Consider the following 20,200-nt stretch of genomic DNA (forward strand, 5'->3'; position numbering starts at 1 on the left):
ACAATAGTTCTTTGCATCTTTGTAAATGTGTTTATCTGGGGTAGCACTAACATGTTTATTATGATGTACTTGTTGGTGCACAGGTTTCAACAGTTAAAAATGCAATGGAAGGTTCTCATATTTTTAACTGCAGTTGGAGCATTGGCTGTGCCAGAGCTTGTTAAGGTTTACGGTATTACATTTGATGAGCAAATTTTAATATCGGAGATCAATTCTTATGGATCAATGATTATATTTTTAATCGCATTGTGTGTGCTTGCGAAAAAAAATTCATCTGGCAAGAAGCAACAAGTCGATTATGAAGCCACCCAAAGAGACTTACATCAGAGGTTTTCCATAGCCACACAACTGCAACAACCGAATCTTGTGAAGCCGCCTTGTCTTTGTTACATGTGCATGTCAATGAATAATGCTATAACAGAAGAATCAGAGCTACAAACCCAACACACTGAACTGATGAGAAGATACCTCAAGCTAGACACAGAAGTGTCCAGTTTGTAGGACGCACATTCAGAAGTATGAGAAGCTATTTGTTTCTTAATTAATTAGCTTGGACTAATATATATGCTTACATAATTTATGTAAACCCAATGGAATGTGAGCAATAATTCTGTGTTAGCTTTTTTGTTTGTTTTGTTGGGATCTCAGTTGCTGGCAAAAAATCAGCCCCTCCCCTTATGATGTTGGTTTGCTGGCACGTGCAATAAATGAACTTTTAAATGGCAGCCGTGTGGAGCAGTATATCATGGATTCTGGACGTTTATATCGCGTTTATTGTATCCTTTGTGGTGACCATAATATTCTTTATCGTCTTTGTAAATGTTTTATCCTGGCTTAGCACTAAAATGTTTATTATGGTGTGGGTACACAGGTTTCAAGAGTTGAGAATGCGATGGAAGGTTGTCACATGTTTGACTGCAGTTGGAGCATTGATTGTGCCTTTGTTTGTTAAAGTTTACGGTATTGCATCTGATGAACCCGTTTTTGTATCAGAAGTCACTGACATTATTCCGTCGTCTATGTTGTTTTATCGGAAGTATACAAACATAGCGTTCAATGTGTATGTTCTGAAGTTGCACATCAACAAGTTATTGTTGTACGGATCAATTGTATTATTCATCCCGTTGTTTTTGCTCATGATATTTTTTTTTCTCGACAAGGAGCAACGAGTCAATCAACAAGTCGATCAAGTCAATCAACAAGTTGACCATGAAGCCTCCCAAATAGACTTACGTCAGAGGTTGTCTATAGCCACACAAGTGCACAATTTCCAGCAAAGGGAAATTAATGGATTGAAAACAGAATTGGCACTATTGAACTACAATTTCCAAGAAGCAAAAAAAGCCAAGAGTAAGCAACAACCGGTAAAGAAGAAACATGTGAAGCCGCCACCTTGTCCCCAATGTTCCAAGTCAGCAAATATTGTTACTGAGGAAAAAAGATATACAGAACTACAAAACAGGCATACTGAACTGATGAGAAGATATTACAAGCTAGACAATAAGTACAACGAACTTGCTAAGAGGTTACGTGATGAACAGGCTAGCCCTCCTCCCTTACCAGCATTTAAGCTTGGACTCAAAGGAGACGATGCATTGTGTGTAGTGTGTATGGAGAAGAAGAGACAGTTCATATTAAAGCCTTGTAACCACTACTGTGTGTGTAACGACTGTAAGAATTCACTTAAGAACAAGTGCCCACTTTGTAGGAAGCACATTCAGAAATATGAGAAGCTATTTGTTTCTTAAATTGTTTTTTGGTAATTAATGTTTGGACCGAAATAATTGATTGATTGCAGTTTTGTATAACCCAATCATGTGTACCATCATGTATATATTATATACCTTGTGCAACTTTGCTCGATTTTTAATATGGATATATACATGTAATTTCAATTGCTTCAACTTTTTTATTGTGATAATCATGCATATCATTATTACCATTATGTAAAATAATGATACCCTTATGGAATATTTTGTTCGTTAACAATTAATTTTTTCAACATGTAGCAAATCAAATGAACAGGCTGTAATGCATGTAATGGAATGTGAATGAACAATCTATCATTAATTAAACATGATAAATCTTTTCTGAACTTGAAATTCTTTGATTGCAGACGGGACAACAGTGCAGCTTGGGCAAACATGATCTACAGAGACAATAGTGTTTGCATGGCTTTAGCAGAACCTCGCGCTTCCTCTCGAAGCACACTACACACAAGTACTTATCCTTCTCTTCAGAAAGCTCTGCATTGAGTCTTGACAATTCCTCTTTCAGACTAGTATCCACAACGTTTTTAGCAGATGATGATTCTGTTACGTCGGGCCTACTTGAATTGTTTCTATCCGTATCCGACATTCGTCTTCGCAATCTTCTAGCGACAGTTTCATTAGGGAGTTGTGGGTTAGGTGGGGCTCTAGTAGATCGTGGTGGTGTCTGTCTAGGCTGATTTTCTTGCTTGATTAGTCTTACTATTCTTGGGATAAGTAGCTTCAGAAATAAAGAGAAACATGTCACCAGTGCTAAACCAATAGAAATGTAGACAACATTAATCATTAAAGTTTTCCATAATACCAGAGCATCGTAAAATGAGTTGAATTTCAGATTGTCACCAACTTTTGTGAAAAGTACATAAGCCTTTCCATACCCATCAACTTCTCGAGCAAATTGAAACATAGCTTTTGTACAGTCAAAAAGCAGCGAAAATGCAATGTTAAGTCCACCGTATACAAAGCTGAACAGTGTGTATACTCCTTCCCAGCCAATCAAACAAACCAATCGAGAAAAATCTGTGAAATGAGACCAGCCAAAAAGAAACAAACTGAAACACACGTCCAAAGCAGCAACCATTACAGTATATAGATGTTCATTGGCAAATATAATCACATTGTAGACTGCAAACACCAGATTAGTAAATACTGAAAGCACCAAAAACTGAGAAATTTTGAGGAGCTGAAGGACTGTACTGAACAGGAGCTCCAGCGTGGGAACAACTAGTGAGAAGACTTGCTCAGTAATCCACAGGGTGGAGGAGATAGTAGCAAGCACTACATCCATACCTTCTTGACTTTTAACAGAGAAACTACACTGTACGTACACAGTCTAGTACACGTATAGCACAGTCATATCATAGATTGACCCCAGGCCGATCCGTCTCTAATTGAACGCTAGGTCAACTTAGTTCTATTAACAAATAATCGGCATAGGACCAGACTCTGTGGGCGTGGCTTGTAGGATCCTGAATCACTGGATCAGTGCGCATGCGCACATTATGTTGCCGAGTCTTGAGGGGAGTGGAAGGCAATAACATTTTACTACCGGTATAGTGCACCATTGGCAAGTGTGGGTTTTATAGCACCACATTATCCACATTGTCAAGAAAACACATTGAGGCGTAATGACATTCTAGCATGACACCAAAAATCAGACAGTTGAAGCAGTTCTTCAACTTGTATAAATCCTTTCTTTATGTTCTATTTTGGACCTGCAAATGGGGCATTCATCCAATTGTCGAACACATTCTTCACACAGAGCAAAATGGCTACAAGGTTTGATCAAAATTTCTTTTGGGTTGGTGAAACACACAACACAAATGTTGTCTGGAGGAGTTCTGATTCCCGAAGACAGTACAAGCCAGAGTCTATACAGAACAACAGTTATTATCATCATGGTTACAAAAGGGTTAGTTACTGCTTGCAGAGGTGAAGGTAGTATCGCAATAAATATTTGTCCCAGTATTATTGCACATATCACTTCTGAGGCCACCTGAGATGTGTTGCTCAGTCCAAATCGCTCCGCAATATGATTCCTAGGAAATCCAAACACAAAAGTGAAACTTGCAGTCACAAAAAAAGCCGGAAAAGCCAGTCTAAAGACAACGTGCGATGAAAAGTCCAGACAATAGATGAACCAAAGAATGACATACTTTAAAGCCACATTGAATAAAGAAAGTAGCACAAACATGAGACCAAACACCCATGACAGAGCATAGATGAATAGTAGTATAAGCAACGGAGCAATTGAAGCTTGGAAGAGAAACAGGATTGTGTTGTGTCTTCTAATAAAAGCTGTGAGAGGACTGTTGTTGCAGTACGCCTTTATATCGTGGACATTTTCTAAACCTGCATGTAGTCAAACTGAATGTATGGCAAAAGTATAATGAAGGTGTAGTCTAGCCCTCACCTTTATTTCTTAGGTTTCTTAGACTTAGTCTTAGAGACTTGTCCATTTATTATAAATAGCCCTGACCACAAGTTGAGAGATCTGTACTATACTTGAAAAGTTTCACCACTTCACATTCATATTCAATTCAAGTTTGTATAGTCTTGTACTAGTCTCATGAATCAGCCTAGTTCCTTTGGAAATGTAGCCTCGATCCCAGGCCGCACTTCCCACTTCACTTAGGGAAAGCCCGGTGAAGGAGGCTATTGGAAAGGCGGCTGATTCATGAGACTAGTCTTGTACATGGACGATCGTTACCAATTTTATTACCATGTGCACATGTACTTGTACTTCTAAATCTACTGTGCCATCCATCTGGCTAGCCATCCGTACATGTTCTGTACAAGATCAAGATTGTTGAAGAAAGTCACTGTCCTGGCCAGAGCTTATGCTAGAAGCAGGATCAGCAGAAAACTAGCTATGTGCTCAGGAGAAAGAGACAAACAATACAATGTGAGGATTAAAGTGCATAGCTACCTATCCAAGTTTTTTGTTTCCAGGAGGCAGTGGAGACTCTGAATGGTCTACAGACAAATGCATCTGTTTTAGAGAAGGTAAGTAAGTCTGCAACAGGCCAGAGGAGGTCGCGAGAGCTGCACGAGGTGGTAACTTTTCTGAAACGTATTGGACTGGAAACCTCAAACCTGGATCAATTAAACGCCATTCATGTTACGGGAACCAAGGGAAAGGTAGAGTTTTCTAAAAATTACGTTTTGTACGTGGTATAGGCCACCAGTATTACTCCTTCCAGTGCTACTGAGACGTAGTTGCTCAGCTTTTGATCTCCCTGCACTGAGCTGTGTTATGTGTATAGGGGTCCGTGTGTGCAATGTCTGAGAGAATACTGAGGGCGTATGGTCTGAAGACAGGATTCTACTCGTAAGAGGTTTATGAAGATTTTACCTGCTTTCATTTTTACGAACTCCAGTTCTCCCCACCTGCGGGAGGTTAGAGAGCGTATCCGCCTCAATGGCCGACCACTGTCCAAGCCACAGTTTGTGGAGAACTTTTGGGAGGTGTACAACAAGCTGAGCAGCTCCAAGGTGACCAATGCTGTTAGTCTTACTGTATCTCAATGATTATATTTGCTTTGGGTAGCTTTGGGTAAGGTAGTCTGTTGGCAGTATCAAAGTCAATGTTATGTCGAATGCCATGTTTGGTCAAATGCCATGTTTGGTCAAATGTTAGCCTTGTTCCCGGCCGAATTTTCTCTATTGTAACGTTAGGTTGAAGATAAATTGGTCTGAGAACGAGGCTAGTCAACTAACTCTTTGTATACAATATCCAATATCTACATGTACTTGAACATTTGCAGGAGGATTACGGTGGAGTCATGCCTCCTTACTTCAGGTTTCTCACTGTCATGGCATTTAACGTCTTCCTCAAAGAAAAAGTGAGGACAATGCTAACTGATTGAGGGTACTCATTCTGTGTACAGGTTGATGTGGCAGTCATTGAAGTTGGTATTGGTGGAACATTCGACACTACAAATGTTATTCCGTAAGTCTAAGTGGCAAGGCCTTAACTTGCTGTTACAACCTTGATAAGCTACTGCATGCTTTTTTTACGATTTTTCCTTATATAGATATATGTACTGTACAACAGCATGTATTCAGTAACTAGTAACTCACGCCCATAAACACTTACGATTCTGTATTGAAGCCGCCTACTCCACCCCCCAGCAACCCTGTGGTGTGTGGTATAGCCTCGCTGGGTCTAGACCATGTGGAATTGCTCGGGGACACACTGGAGAAGATAGCGTGGCAGAAAGGTGGTATCTGTAAGCGTGGACACCCAGCCTTCACCATGCCCCAGGATCCGGGGCCACTGGGAGTGCTGCAGGAGAGGGCTAAGGAACTAGAGGTGCGAAATGGCCGGGGTGGTTAGGGGTAATCTTCGCTGAACATAGTTAAAACTAGGTGAGGCTCTAAGTTGCTCATAATTTATTGAATTTATTGCCTAAAGTGTGCCGCATTCTTTGGAACCCTAATTAAGCACTTCAGTGGACAGTTAATGGGCTGTTGTTAGTATTTTATTGACTAATGGACTGGAGTGGTGTATCCATTAAATATGTGTTGGCATTGTAGGCATTGCCACTGGAGGTTGCTCCTGAGTTGGGAGAGTATCCTGGAGAGGAACCAGGTAAGAGGAGCTGTCATAATGTGTGTGCACTTATCTTCATACGCACTTCCTACACACACATAATTATGTGCCGTACACTCACTCATTTTTCACACATCTTACTAAAATGTATTTATATACACATGCATTACCAGCTGTTGTGCACTCCCATGACTTGCCATGACACTCCCACTCAGTGCTGGCCCTTGCTGGAGAGCATCAGAAGATGAATGCCTCTCTAGCTGCGCAGCTCTGTCGTAGCTGGCTACAGATCAAAGGGATGTGGTCTGACCTTGGTCAAGGTGAGGATAATAACTTTTGCAAATGTGGTCAATTGCACGTGAAGTGTGTAATCATTGGCTTTTACTGCCCACCCATGATTATTAATATGATTTGCTATGTACAGTTTAATGCTTAGTTACGTAGTACTCAGGCTTTGCGTATATATAACATCATTATTTGAATACTCATATTATTTGAACACTCGTACCGTTGTGTTGATTCTGGCAATAAAACTGATCATGTGTTTCATAGCACTGTTCCTATGTATTTAGTTTACAAAGGCCGTTGTAGCAATTCAGTAGACCTTCCAGATGTTCTAATATAAATTTCGATAGAACAATTATTATTATTTACCATAATTTTTATGCTTGTGATTCTTGTATTGTATTTTTATCTGTACGTACATCACTGTAGATGCTCAGGCTGAGAAGAGGCATCTCCATGGAGTTCCAGTGGCCCAACCATTTCCACTTACCCCTCAGTTCTATGAAGGTATGCGAAAACTCTTGTTTGGTATGTGATACAATGTAAGTGGCTAATTAGCACAAGAGACTGCCAAATGCTTCAGTGCTCGAACTTTAGTACTAGTGGGCTGCGTATCTGAAAATGAGCATCGATTGTGACAACCATTGTTAACTTTGTTCTTGTCCCTTAAATGGTTACTTTTCTCAGGTCTTCGTGAGGTTAGGTGGCCTGGTAGAAACCAGATCATCAAGAGAGAAAGAGTCACTTACTATGTAGATGGGGCACACACTCCTAAAAGCATTGAGGTATGTATGCATGTTGAATTATGGTGCTGGCTAGAACTCAACTTCAGAGGTGCAGTTTTGCCACACTGTTTGAGAACCTGGTGTGTTTAGATTGACAATCTGATATCTTATAACCTAAATAAGTTGGTGCATACGTCTATTTCCCTGCCCTCACCCTCGGCTTCAATCACTAGACTAGTGCAGAGTGGTTCATGGAAGTGTCTGCAAAAGAGGCTGAAGCACTGACGTAAGTACCTGTGAGTGCACTCTTCAATGTTTAGTGTGTTTGTGCATTCCAGAGAGTCTACGGTGAGAGTGTTGATATTCAACATCACTGGCAAGAGGATCAACAGAACTGACGTGTTCCTACGGCCGTTAGTAGTGAGTTGTAGCTTTGTTCATTATTTAAGTCACCAATCCGAACTTAAATCCTACGCATACTTCATTAATGAAGGTTTCAAGCTCGGGCATTGTAATGCATAGAGTACTGTACTGTATTACATGTCGTGTATGAGCCACAACTATGAATTTTGCAAAACGTGTTTAAAAATGCAGTTCCTTTGGATCACAAAAATCCTACACCACTTATAATTCTACGGGCCTGTCTTATTTATCTTGTGTGTTGTGGTATTTATGCAGGACTGTGGATTTGACTATGCTCTGTTTGCTCCCAATATCGCTGATGTGGATGGAGCTCATTCTGCAGGTGTGTGTGTGTGTGTGTGTGTGTGCGTGCATGTGTGCGTGCGTGCGTGTGTCAGTAATAACATCTGTTCGCACAAACTGCACTTCTTTCCACTATACTCCCCCACATATTTTCACAAAATTTGTTTTGAAGCTCACCATGCTTATAATTATTCTAAGAACAAGTTTAGAGTGTTCATAATTATGTGTACCATACAATTTTGTTTAAACACCCACACACACCAACAGATCAGACAAACTTGACAGTAACTAAGGACACGATGCTAGACTGTGTGAGGATGAATGAGTCAACATGGAGAAAGCTGGCTACTGAACAATGCGTCAAGAATGGACAATCACATAACCTGGATGACAATACATACCACAATGATCATGTGGCTACTTCTGACCAATTGAAAACTCGAGTGTTTGCTAGTCTAAGAGAAGCAGTGAACTGGTGTACAGTTGATTGTCATGGAGAATATTACCCGCAAAACCTTAAAGACTCGTCTATTCATGTTCAAGTATTAGTAACTGGCAGTTTACATTTAGCAGGAGCTTTTATGAGTGTATTGGACATCAATGTTGATGAAAGTTGATTGTATCATTATTTTGCGGCCATCATCTGAGACCCACTATTAATATTCTCATTAACACTCTTTACCTATTGAAGTTATGTTCACGCATGTGAAGTGCCAAGGAATTATCAGATGCAAAATGCATTCCATAAAAGCATTAGCTGTGTACGTGTAGGGGCGTACTGAAGCTACACACAACGTATAGGTACTCTAAACTTACAGTAGTATGCAGGCTTTAGCAGCAAAAGCAGCCAAAAAGGCTGTTGAAAAAGAGGTCAAGAACACACTAAAGGATACATTACCAACTAAAGGTCCCAAGGTCCGAGGTATTGTTATTATATATACCTGAAAATTGTAGCTAGTACAAATTGACACAATCTAGGTATACAGTTAGTCCTAGCCAGTAGATTAGAAGTAAACTGGTTTTGTATAATTATGTCCAGGTGGGGAAGGCAAAGCTGGAGGATGTTGCCACAAATGCTGCAAAAGTGTAGGTGGAACAGATCCATGGAGACAGGCAATTTGTTGGGGTAAGCTTGCCAATATATTCATTAGTCCTAGCAACATAATCGTAAGGTGTGAATCATAATTATGAATTTGTCCACATTGCCAATTAATATTGATGTGTTTACTCAAGAGTAGATAAAAGTACACTCCATATCTACTCTTGGAACAATTGTTACCGTATTTAGTGGTACCAAGTTGATGTCATGATTCTCCTCCTTTACAGTGATGATCTCCCTCATTGTAATCACTGTAATTATGTTCTTTGGCGGAGGATTACTAGGTGAGTTCAATCTCATAGCTGCATGGGACCGTTTACTGACAAGCCTATTAATCGATATTGTATCGCCATTGTGACGTACTATTAGACTGTATAACAGGCACATATACACAGATGTACATGTGTCAGTGCTTGTTTAGTGTTTACACTTACCTGGAGAGTTGTATACAAAGGTGCACTTTCTGTTCCACAGCATGAAACTTACACTGACTATACAAATGTGTGTCTATTCCAATATGAGATTTTGTATAATTATAACCGTCAGTATCACGACCATATTTGATGTTTGCAGTGGGGCCAGCTAAAACAGCCACCGGTAGTCCTTGTGGAGTCACACTAACTATACCTATTTTCAATAAAGACGCCTACATCTGGTTTCTTAAGGTAACTTTTAATTTTTAATCATACAATTTAGCTGTCGAAAGGCTCCGTAGTAAATCTATCAATTTCTTTGAAATGGCTGTTAGATACCTATCTAATTAAGAGAAGTCCTTAATGTGCACAGTACTCACTGTCAATTCCTGCCATCTAAAATAATTCTGTGCCTATAAGCTTGTTTATATTTATTTTTATTTATGGAGATTCAATATATGGCTATAACGTCTACACGTATATGAATATCTGTTTGCAATGTGAGCACATGCACAAACTCCTTCACCATTTCTACCCTCACACACACACACACAGTCCACAGGCATCCTGGTGTTTGTCATGATATTTGTCTCTTTCATCTACTGCTGCTCTTTACTCGCTGTCTGCTGTGGAGACTTCCCCAAATCAATTAGAATCTGCGGTATTATCGGATTCTTTATAGCCGGTCTCGGGATCACTGTCTACTCGGCATGGGTTGCCATGGGAACGTATTTTGTGATAAAAGTTCACAGCGGAGCCCCGATATGTCGGAATACTATAGTGTATGTTGTGATACTGTATGTGTATCTCGTTGTACTGTTGCTGGTGGGAGTGGTTGTGGGGTGCTGGAAGTGTAAAGAGATGGTGGGCGGGATAAAATCAAGACGAAAGGGAAAGACAAAGTACCAGAAACTACCACAGAAAGATCCGGACAATCCTTAGTCACTCATTTTGTGTTGTGTACTAGTCAGATTGCAACATGTTCATACTTGTAATTTGATACTGCCACACCATCATCATTTTTTCACCGGAATTCACTGCAGTAGCATATGTGTATGTGTACATCTGTGGTCATTTGATACTGTACATTTGCAATGATTCTATCACATTTCACATGAATTGTCCCTTAACTACATTATGCTGTGGTGTGTGGGTTTACTGGTAATTTAAAAACCAACATAAAGTAGTACCAGTACTGTACCAGTGTCTAGTCTAGTGACATGACAAAATTAGGGATTGCATGTACTTGCTTACAATCACAGCGATAGTAACTTACTAACTACTTTACCTATGACAACCATAAAAGTGTGCAAACATAGTTATTATACAGTCAGACGTATCTGTTGAGGGTCGACTCGTACTTCTCTTGTTGCCCGGAAACTGGCTGAGGGAAACCGTTGCTCATAATGAACTCCTGTGCATGTACATGGAGGTGGGAGGATGTTTGTAGTAAATGTGTAAATGTTGTACACGCCCACCTAACCACAAAATAAAATCATGCCGACAATCATAATTCAATTAAGAGGTCTCAATTACCATAATTATGATACAGGCCAAGGCTAATGAATGTAGAAAGCCACACACACACACACACACACACACACACACACACACACACACACACACACACACACACACACACACCACACACCACACACACACACCACACACCACACACACACACACCTCCATTTCCTCGAGACTGGCCTCCCCCTTCTCAATCTTAGCCCCGAGTCCACTGTCGTAAGAGCTGTACCGCTCCTTTACAGCATCAGCCATCACTCCCTCATCGAGAATCTTGTCAGCAGCACGAAGACCTCGAGCAAACGTGTCCATAGCACCTGGAATAATTATACGATAGTGTGTATATGCTTGATCTCTTAATACTTGGAGCATAATATAGATACCGTATATCTTCTAATTTATCGGACACTTCTAATTACCCGGACACTCTTTTGGGCAATTTTCGTTGTTCTAATACAACGGACACTCCAGTACTTTAATATTACATTTGTTCTAAATATCCGGACAATACCTTGAAAAGTTGAGTTACCATTCATAGACGGCAAGTAAGACTTGGAGTGCTGCAGTTAGATAGCTTTGAGTAGCTAGTTTTAGATAGTTAGTGCAACTATTCAGTCGTACCTTGTTCTATTAAACTTAGCTAGCTCGCATGCAGCTGCTTGCTTGTTCTAATTATTCCGGACACTTCACATGCTCTATAAAAATCTGTTCCAATTATACCCGGACAATTTCCAAAATAATTATTTTTTGCTGTCCGATAAATTAGAAGATATACAGTACGTACATGCATGTACCACTCACCAATGTGTGAGATGAACATGTCCTCCAGAGCAGTGGACTCTCTCCTCACCTTGCAGTCAAAGTTGAGGCCACCCGGAGCCAGACCACCTTGCTCCAGAATCACCTGAGGAAAGACACTTTAAGTTAGTTTTAGTTTTGTCTTTTGACCCACTCCTTTGGGTAGACAAATAAAGTCTGTACGCTACAAATATACTCTTGTAAAAGGAAGTTGTCCTTTTCTATTATCCCTCACCTTGACAACGAGGGTGGAATTTTTGACGTCCATAGGAAACTGGTCAGTGTCCCAGCCGAGGTCAGGTGACCCTGTGTTGGCGTCAATGGAGCCCAGCATCCCATAACCAGAAGCAACCACTATGTCGTGCTCGTAGCCATGACCAGCCAGGCTCGTGTGGTTGGGCTCTATGTTCAGCTGCATTGGAGTATAGAAAATTAGTATAATTATAGAGAGGGCCATGTTTTAAATGCCTCAAGATGTCTCTTAATCGTCAATCCTAAAATTGACACAGCTATAGATTTATTTTCACCTTGAAGTCTTTGTCCAAGTTGTAAGTCTTCAAGAACGCAATCACAGTCTGAGCATCTGCCGGTTCAAACAGAGACACACAAAATGGTTGACTGAGGAAAGTGCTAAGACAAACAGCTTACCGTAGTCGTACTGGTGCTTCATAGGTTCCTTAGGCTTTGGTTCAATGAGCAGTTGACCATTGAAGCCGATCTTATTCTTGTACTGGACGACCATCTTGAAGAATCCTCCCATGTGGTTGAGCTCTCTCTTGACGTCAGTGTTGAGCAGAGACTGGTAGCCCTCACGACCTCCCCAGAACACTGCAGGAGGCTTTAGTTAAAACAGCTACAGTAACTGTAATCCAAAATATAGTCAAAGGGCATTCTAAATTAAAGGGCTATCCACTGTAAAGCGAAGAGCCAGCAACTTTCTGAACTAGCCAGTACCAGGTAAATGTACTCCTACAATACTTATAGCTGTGCTAGCTCACTCAGGCACTCACCAAATCCCTCTGCCCCCAGTTTCTTGGCAATCTCCAGTCCTTTCTTGACCTGGGCAGCTGCCATTGCAAACACGGCAGCGTCAGGGTTGGTGCTCGCTCCACATGCGTACACGGGGTGGGCAAACAGGTTACATGTAGCCCAGAGCAACTTGACACCCGTCTCCTTCTGAAGCTGGAGGGCAAGGTCCACCATCTCGTCCAGATTCTGATTGGTCGTTTTCAGGTCTGCTCCCATTGGGGCGATATCCCTGAAGCAAGGGAGAAATTATAACTTATAACTGCGCATGCTGTGGGATGGGAAGTACGTTGTGTTAGACTTACCTGTCGTGAAAGCACCAATACTTGACCTGAAATTAGAAGTGTGGAATAGGTTAAAAATTGTCTTTGTAGTACACCTAAAGGTCACCCTTTAATATGTACCACATATATACAGCATAGATGACGATCCTCACCCCGAGTTTCTTAAAGAATTCGAACCCAGCTCTGAGTCGTCTCTTGGCATTCTCCATGGAATCAGACTGATCGTCCCAGGGGCGACAGAGGGTGGGGTAGCCAAATGGGTCAGCCCCTATCAATCAGTATTAAGTCATTTTTAGTTATGCTGGTGTCAACACACGCTAAGAAATCTCAATGTCTCACCAGTTCCTCGGAAGGTGTGCCAGAAGCAAACTGAGAACCGGAGCCACTCCTCCATTGTCCGACCTCTGACCACCTCCTGGGGATTGTAGTACTTGAAGCAGAGGACGTCACTGGCGGGAGAATCCGGCTTGTACTGGATCTCACCAATACCTGCAACATCACATCCATCACATGGGGGTACCCGGTACCCGGTACGGTACGGTGTGCAGCAACATTCGTGCTCACTCACCTGGAAAGAATTCTTTGCCAGACTCATAAGCAAAGCTACTTGCTTCAGAAGACTTGCTTGCTGGGGCAAAAGATGACATGGCTGCTAGTTCACCTAGACTGTCTTACTTGTGTGAAGAAAGAGTACGCTATAAAATCTATGCTGCATGTGACCTCTCTTGATAGCCACCCCCTCAGTCAACAAAGGGGGTGTATCTCATATCGTAGATGTCGGAGGAACTCGGGACGCATGCGCATCCATAAAATAATTATAAACATGCAGAGGTGCTAACGAAAAACACATTATTTTAACTGGGAATTTCCCAGGGGGCCCCCCTACAGATAGTGAACAAACAGTTGCAAGATACTGCAAAATAATTTCTCTTTAGTGACAAGATTCATCGCAGAAACACATTAAAGGCCTATAGATCTATTTTGTGTAAGTTTCATTACTCAAATCTACATTATTTTATACCATCATAATTATAGTAGATAGAGCTATAGATTCATGATTGTTCAGCTAGAAAGCCCTTTGTAAGCTATTAAATACATGCGATATGCATGCATGAGGTATATTACTTCTATGTCTAGAAAGCAGCGTTTACTATAGCTATGCATTTAGTATATTCTGTATCTTATTTACTTATTTGTAGCAAAATTTCACAATGAAGTCTCTATTTCTATGTGCATGTACATGCAGGTTACTGACTACTGATCTAGCCGTCAACATGAGTTCATACGTCATTGGTGTGGTATTGGGAGGTACAACTGCTCTAGTTGGTGCTCCATTTATAGTAACTGGACTTGGATTCACAGCTGCTGGGATAGCAGCTGGATCAACAGCAGCGTCTATGATGTCAGTTATGGGTCCCACTGTGGCAGGAGGAGTTGTGGCCACATTGCAGTCTGTTGGAGCTGCTGGGCTTGGTGTTGCTGCCAGTACGGCTGTTACTGGTGCTGGAGGTGCTATTGGAGCAGTGGTTGCAAAGGCATTGGGGGGTTAAATAAAGTCTGGCGGCAAACACTCAAACTCAATTAAACTGGCTATTGACTATTAGGTTTAGTTGCTGTAGATTTTTGTTCATGTCAATTTCTGGCTTCCATGTGCCTCAAGCTCTCTGAAGCTATACTATGAGTGTCTATCTCGAACTCATTACCCAAATTAAAGCTGTGCTTTGCAGTTCACCTGAAAGTTTGAACAAATGGGTGAAATGCATAAAAACTATGACCAGTCTACATAAGACCTGTCTACTTATGTATTAACTTAATCATAGACACGCATGTAGTTGTTTGCAAGTTACCATTTGCCCCAAACTTTCAAGTAAGCTGCAAAACACAGTAGACCTATGTACACCTATACATACATCCAATTAGAAAAATAAGTTGCTAGGATTGGCCGGGGGGAAAAACCAAAAAACGTGGAAACAAGAAATCTTTTTTGCGCGATCTCCAATCCTTTATTGATACAACACTTGCCGAATAGAGAGAGTATTGTATTATTCCATAACGTAATGTAAAATATCAAAGGTCAAATTGTGAGTCAATCGCCTCTGCGCAGCGGGGCAGGAGGGGGCCACCCACAGCCGCTCCCCTTTTACTTTTCCTGGATCCGCCCATGGCCCTCACCCCTCTGTACCTTGCCCAATTAATTATAGGCATATGAAGGTGACTTGAGAAGTAGTTACAGTGCAAGATAAATTCTGGATGCAAGATTTAGATAAGCTATGCTCTATATATATAATTAATTATTCATCCTATTATATGTGGTTCAACAATCTACCCTTGACGTCAACTAGTTAATCTTCATGTATCAATAAACAATTAACTATCACCTCTGATAGTATGTAGGAATATTAGCCCTGTGCGCCGGCAAATTAAGTCAGGCGAGTTCCTCAGGAAATTACTTAGGGCATATAATTATCATTGCCAGAAGAGGTCCGACATGCAGGCGCGGTGCAGCAGAGCTCAAGCAATTAGCCTCTGATTACACTCAACAATAAATTAGCAATATTTCAATGAGTGATTGAGGGTGCTTTCATACACACTTTCATAAAACACCCTCACTGGCAGAAAATACACCCTCATAAAGCAAGCATCCTCAATGGCATAAAAGACACCATCATAAGGAGTTAGATTAGAAAGCATCCTCGACTCAATGTATGAAAACACTAGCCTCCTTCGCAGCCTCTCTTTTTTCTGTTCTTTGTCACAATAGTCATAATAACTATTAGAGGACAACTCCTTTTTCTTTGTCGCTTCCTTCTTTCTTTCTTTGTTCCTCTATTAATTCTGAAAAGGAGGCTATGAAAACACACCCTCATTGACATTTTGCAGTCACCCTAATTTTAACACTATATCACACCATAGCAGATAAGGATTGCCTCACACGAGATCAACTTTCACGAGATCAACTCCCACGAGATCCAATTCTTACCAGATCAACTTTGCATGAGGTCAACTCTCAGTAGATCAACTCTCATAGAGTCAACTTTTCATAGAGTCAACTCAACTCCTGAAATCAACTGAGATCAACTCCAATTTTAAAATCCAGAAATTAACTATTTTTATAGGTGTTGTTGACCTTTCTTTTATAGCTAATTACTATAGTACATGTGCTAAATATTTTGTGCCAAAGGTTGACAGGTTGACAGGTTTTGACAGGTGATAAAAGGGCCACTAGAACTATCATGCACTCATTTGCAACATGATGGATCAACTCGTCAAGACAAACCGAGGAGGAAAGAACCTTCAATTTGAGGGGTATATTTATACAAAAATAAGAGATGGAACCGATTTTCAATTCTGGAGGTGCAAAAACCACAAGGCTGGTTGCCCAGCAAGAGCCACTTCAGAGGGTTTGAGTGTGGTTGTAAGGAATGAACATGATCACCCACCCAATCCAGCTGAGATCACCACTCAAGTTGCCATTGCGGGAATGAGGAAGAGGGCCAGAGATGAAAGTACCTCCATAAATGTGATCTACGATGATCAACTGGAGGTAATTAGCCAAGAACAGAACTCTGCTGATGTGCTGGCACAACTGCCTAGCCTTGAGTCTATCAGGTCCTCTCTGTACCGAGCTAGACACGAAGACACTCCCATCCTTCCGACCCTCAGAAGAGATGTCAGCCTCTCTACCAGATTCTCAAACACTCGAAGTGGGGAAGACTTCCTCCTGGTTGACGATGGAGATGATGACAAGATCATGATCTTTGCCACTGAAGAGAACCTCAGACTCCTGTCTGATGCAGAGGCCTTTTACATTGATGGCATATTCTCAACATGCCCTTCACTGTTCTACCAGGTACATAATTATGTACATGAATATTTTCTTTTCTGCAGGTGTTTACAATCCATATTCTGCTCTATGGCCATACATTTCCAATGGTATATTGCCTTTTGCCTAACAAACAAAGACAGACATATAACAGAGTGTTCATGCTACTCAAAGATGCTGCTCTAGTTAAAGTTCCCGGTATCAGTTTTGATGTTGAAGTAGTTGTGAGTGATTTTGAGCTGGCCATGGTTCAGGCTTCTACAATGAGCTTTCCGAACTCATATCATCGTGGCTGTTATTATCACTTCATGCAAGCGATTTGGAGAAAGGTATATCTTATATAGCAATAATAACTCTATTCTAACTCTATTTTCTATGCTCTATACAGGTTCAAGCCCTGGGGCTAGCCACAGAATACCGTCGCCCCAATGGGGAGTTGAAGGAATTCGTACAATTGATGGCATATGTGGCATTTTGTCCACTGATATTTGTTAGAACAGCCTGGCTTTCCATCCAATAGGATGCTCCGAACATCCCAAGAGTTGACGAGCTAGTGGATTATTTCACTACCACCTGGATCAATGGAAACTTTCCACCAATTCACTGGAACTACTTCAATCAACATCAGCCTAGAACCAACAACCATGTTGAGGGATGGTATTCTAGAATGAAAAAAGTTATAGGCAACCCTCACCCAAACATCTTCAAATGGATTGAACACATGCAGAGAGAGGAGGCAGTGACCAAAGCAAAGATTCAGAGCTACATGTCTGGAGCTACTGCTCGGCCACAGAGACGCCGAATGAAAGAGAAGGAAAAGAGGATTCAGACACTGTTTGACCAATTTAACACAGGAGGCATGACTCTTAATGCATATTTATCAGCCATCAAGCATCTTACTGGACTCTAATCTAATTTTTTTTTTTATTCACTTTTGTAATTCTAATTTCACTTTTTATTAAATTCAAATTGTAATCGAGTTGATCCCATGAAGTTGATCATATGAAAAGTTGATTCTATGAGAGTTGATCTACTGAGAGTTGACCTCATGCAAAGTTGATCTGGTAAGAATTGATCTCGTGAAAGTTGATCTCGTGTGCACACACCCAGATGAGTAATGCAATCAAAGGCTAATTGCTTGAACTGCACTGCGCCTGTCGTACTTTTTGTATCGTTGCATAACAGTAATCATAAAGGAATGAATATACACAAGATGTACATTTCTACAACAAAAAAGTGTTCACTGAAAGTTCTCCAACCACTATAGATCTACACTGGTACTGTACAGCTTAGCAATCATGTCTGTGAACTGCCTCTCTCCACTCTGCTTCCAGGTGACGTACACAAATATTTCCTTTCCCTTGGTGTCGTCTATCACTGTGTAGCCAGCACTATTCACAGTTAAGTTTAATGTGGTATAGTTCATGTACTGCATCCCAACTTCAGGCATACTTATCAACGTGCCTGTTACATCGAAAAGTATTGGGGTCTCATCTTTGAGATTACAGTTCTCTACAAGGCAGAAATAGGTCAGTGTGGAAGCAAGTGCAGTAGCTGCTTTGCTGTCTCCCAGTAGCATTTGCTTGATCTGGCCACCATCAAGAGCTACATTCCAGCATGTGTCTAGCGGAGTAAGAGTAATTTTGTTCCAGTTAGCAGCCAGGAGGACTTGCATGCACCACGGACACATAAATATGTTGTACTCAACAGAGGGTGGCTTTGAACCATTATACCCTATGTAAATTGAGCCAGCCATCGCCTTTATTCTTGCTCTGGGCACGACCTCAGGGTAGCGCTGAATCAGAGATGGGAAATTAGTCATGGGACCAATGGCGATGATTTCAACAATTTCTCCACTACTCTTTATGACTTCAGCCATCTTGGACACTCCGTCTGGAAACACCCCTCCCTTGTAAGTGGAGAGATCCTCCTCAGCCCCCCAGCCAATCAAACTCTGGTGTGTGTTGTTGCTGTTTTTGATCCCAATGCCAATTGGGACGTCATCTCGGCCTAGGAGCTTCATTAATTTGGCAATCACCTTTGCTCGAGCTGTGGTGTCTTGAGTACATGTTACTATCAGCTTGATGTCCAGCTCCTCGCTTTGAGCAGCATACACAATGGCAAAAGAGTCGTCAATGAATGATCCAATATCAGTGTCGATAATCACAGGGCGCTTAGAAGCCTGGGATTGTGTCAAACAGAATTGGCACTGGAAGACCTCAGCAATGAGTAGGATCATCACTGCACTCCTGCTTCCCTTCATGATCATGAGTGGCTGAGCCCTGGCCCTTGGAAAGTCTCTCTATCTCACTTATTGCGGTCGGTAATCGACTATTAATTGGGGGAGGGGCTGGTGGGGAAGAATTTTGCTTTGACGTTTCTGCATCATCGACAAAAAAGTTGTGCCTGACTCTGGCCTGACCCCTACACTCTCTAAATGGCTACCCAAGCATTGATTGACTCTCTACTTGAGCCTTTTGCCAGTGCAATTTTGGGAGGTGTTGGATACTTTGGCTCAGTGTACTTGGAAAAGTTTTCTGAGGTGGGGCTATATGAAACAGTTGGACTTGCTGTTTGTCTCTCTCTAGCCGCTGTACTCCTTCTGAATCTTCCGCAAATTTTACATCGAGCAATATCGTACAAATTTTATGTACCGATAGTGATTTTCGTAGTAGTTCTGCTTTTTCGACTAACTTGGAATCGTTTTTCGCCACATGATAATACGACTCAGAAAGATAATACCGATTCCACAGTAGAGGTGCAAGCAGATCCACAAAAACTCGTCTTTACAGAGTTAGAAAATACTCAGCCAGTGGATTTACTTAACCCACAACAGGGATCAAAACAAAGTTTGTCAGAATCTTTACATGCTGCAAGATCCGATGGACATGAATCTTCCCCAATCAAGTTTGATAATGACTGTAAAAAGCATTCACAACGCCTGCTTTCTGAAGCAAGTTTAACGTCACCAACGAAATACTCTATTCAAGGTCAGGTAGAAGTGTTTGGACGGACAGTTCATTTAACTGGAGAATCATCTGTTCCAATGATAGCTGATGACTATAAACCTTTAGAATTCAAAGCAAGCGCAATGGATATTTTGAATCGACAACACAATACTGGTGCCACTAGCAAACTCAATGTTCAAGACGCAGTTGAGAAAGCTCTTGTTGAAATGTGTAAAAATCTTCGTG

The 20,200-nt window shown here is 41.2% G+C and overlaps 5 protein-coding genes across 5 annotated transcripts; 3 read left to right on the forward strand and 2 right to left on the reverse strand.

Annotated features, from left to right (window-relative positions):
• Positions 1-4,479: 4,479 nt before the first annotated feature.
• LOC135342497 (folylpolyglutamate synthase, mitochondrial-like) lies at positions 4,480-8,724 on the forward strand. Its single transcript, XM_064539227.1, has 15 exons — positions 4,480-4,674; positions 4,722-4,910; positions 5,036-5,100; positions 5,150-5,264; positions 5,537-5,614; positions 5,660-5,721; positions 5,904-6,084; positions 6,309-6,363; positions 6,540-6,644; positions 7,039-7,116; positions 7,297-7,394; positions 7,568-7,620; positions 7,673-7,754; positions 8,013-8,079; positions 8,307-8,724. The coding sequence occupies exons 1-15, from the start codon at positions 4,555-4,557 to the stop codon at positions 8,654-8,656; spliced, it is 1,698 nt and encodes a 565-aa protein (XP_064395297.1). The 5' UTR covers positions 4,480-4,554; the 3' UTR covers positions 8,657-8,724.
• A 35-nt stretch (positions 8,725-8,759) lies between these two features.
• On the forward strand, positions 8,760-10,686 carry LOC135342505 (uncharacterized). The gene is made up of 5 exons (XM_064539236.1): positions 8,760-8,961; positions 9,079-9,165; positions 9,366-9,422; positions 9,712-9,803; positions 10,107-10,686. The coding sequence occupies exons 1-5, from the start codon at positions 8,862-8,864 to the stop codon at positions 10,491-10,493; spliced, it is 723 nt and encodes a 240-aa protein (XP_064395306.1). The 5' UTR covers positions 8,760-8,861; the 3' UTR covers positions 10,494-10,686.
• A 13-nt stretch (positions 10,687-10,699) lies between these two features.
• On the reverse strand, positions 10,700-13,924 carry LOC135342499 (xylose isomerase-like). Its single transcript, XM_064539229.1, has 11 exons — positions 13,752-13,924; positions 13,523-13,672; positions 13,336-13,451; positions 13,205-13,230; positions 12,884-13,131; positions 12,522-12,701; positions 12,401-12,456; positions 12,109-12,285; positions 11,877-11,979; positions 11,238-11,392; positions 10,700-10,965 (listed from the first exon to the last, which is right to left on the reverse strand). Exons 1-11 carry the CDS (start codon positions 13,828-13,830, stop codon positions 10,882-10,884), a joined length of 1,374 nt encoding a protein of 457 aa, XP_064395299.1. The 5' UTR covers positions 13,831-13,924; the 3' UTR covers positions 10,700-10,881.
• An 806-nt stretch (positions 13,925-14,730) lies between these two features.
• Positions 14,731-17,666, forward strand: LOC135342504 (uncharacterized). The gene is made up of 3 exons (XM_064539235.1): positions 14,731-17,033; positions 17,072-17,335; positions 17,395-17,666. Exons 1-3 carry the CDS (start codon positions 16,434-16,436, stop codon positions 17,524-17,526), a joined length of 996 nt encoding a protein of 331 aa, XP_064395305.1. The 5' UTR covers positions 14,731-16,433; the 3' UTR covers positions 17,527-17,666.
• Positions 17,667-18,194: 528 nt separating this feature from the next.
• Positions 18,195-19,361, reverse strand: LOC135342502 (pyrimidine-specific ribonucleoside hydrolase RihA-like). Its single transcript, XM_064539233.1, has one exon. The coding sequence runs from the start codon at positions 19,273-19,275 to the stop codon at positions 18,268-18,270; it is 1,008 nt and encodes a 335-aa protein (XP_064395303.1). The 5' UTR covers positions 19,276-19,361; the 3' UTR covers positions 18,195-18,267.
• Between the last annotated feature and the right edge of the window lie 839 nt (positions 19,362-20,200).

The sequence above is a fragment of the Halichondria panicea genome, chromosome 10 (genome assembly GCF_963675165.1).
Source record: "Halichondria panicea chromosome 10, odHalPani1.1, whole genome shotgun sequence".
Taxonomy (NCBI): Eukaryota; Metazoa; Porifera; class Demospongiae; order Suberitida; family Halichondriidae; genus Halichondria; species Halichondria panicea.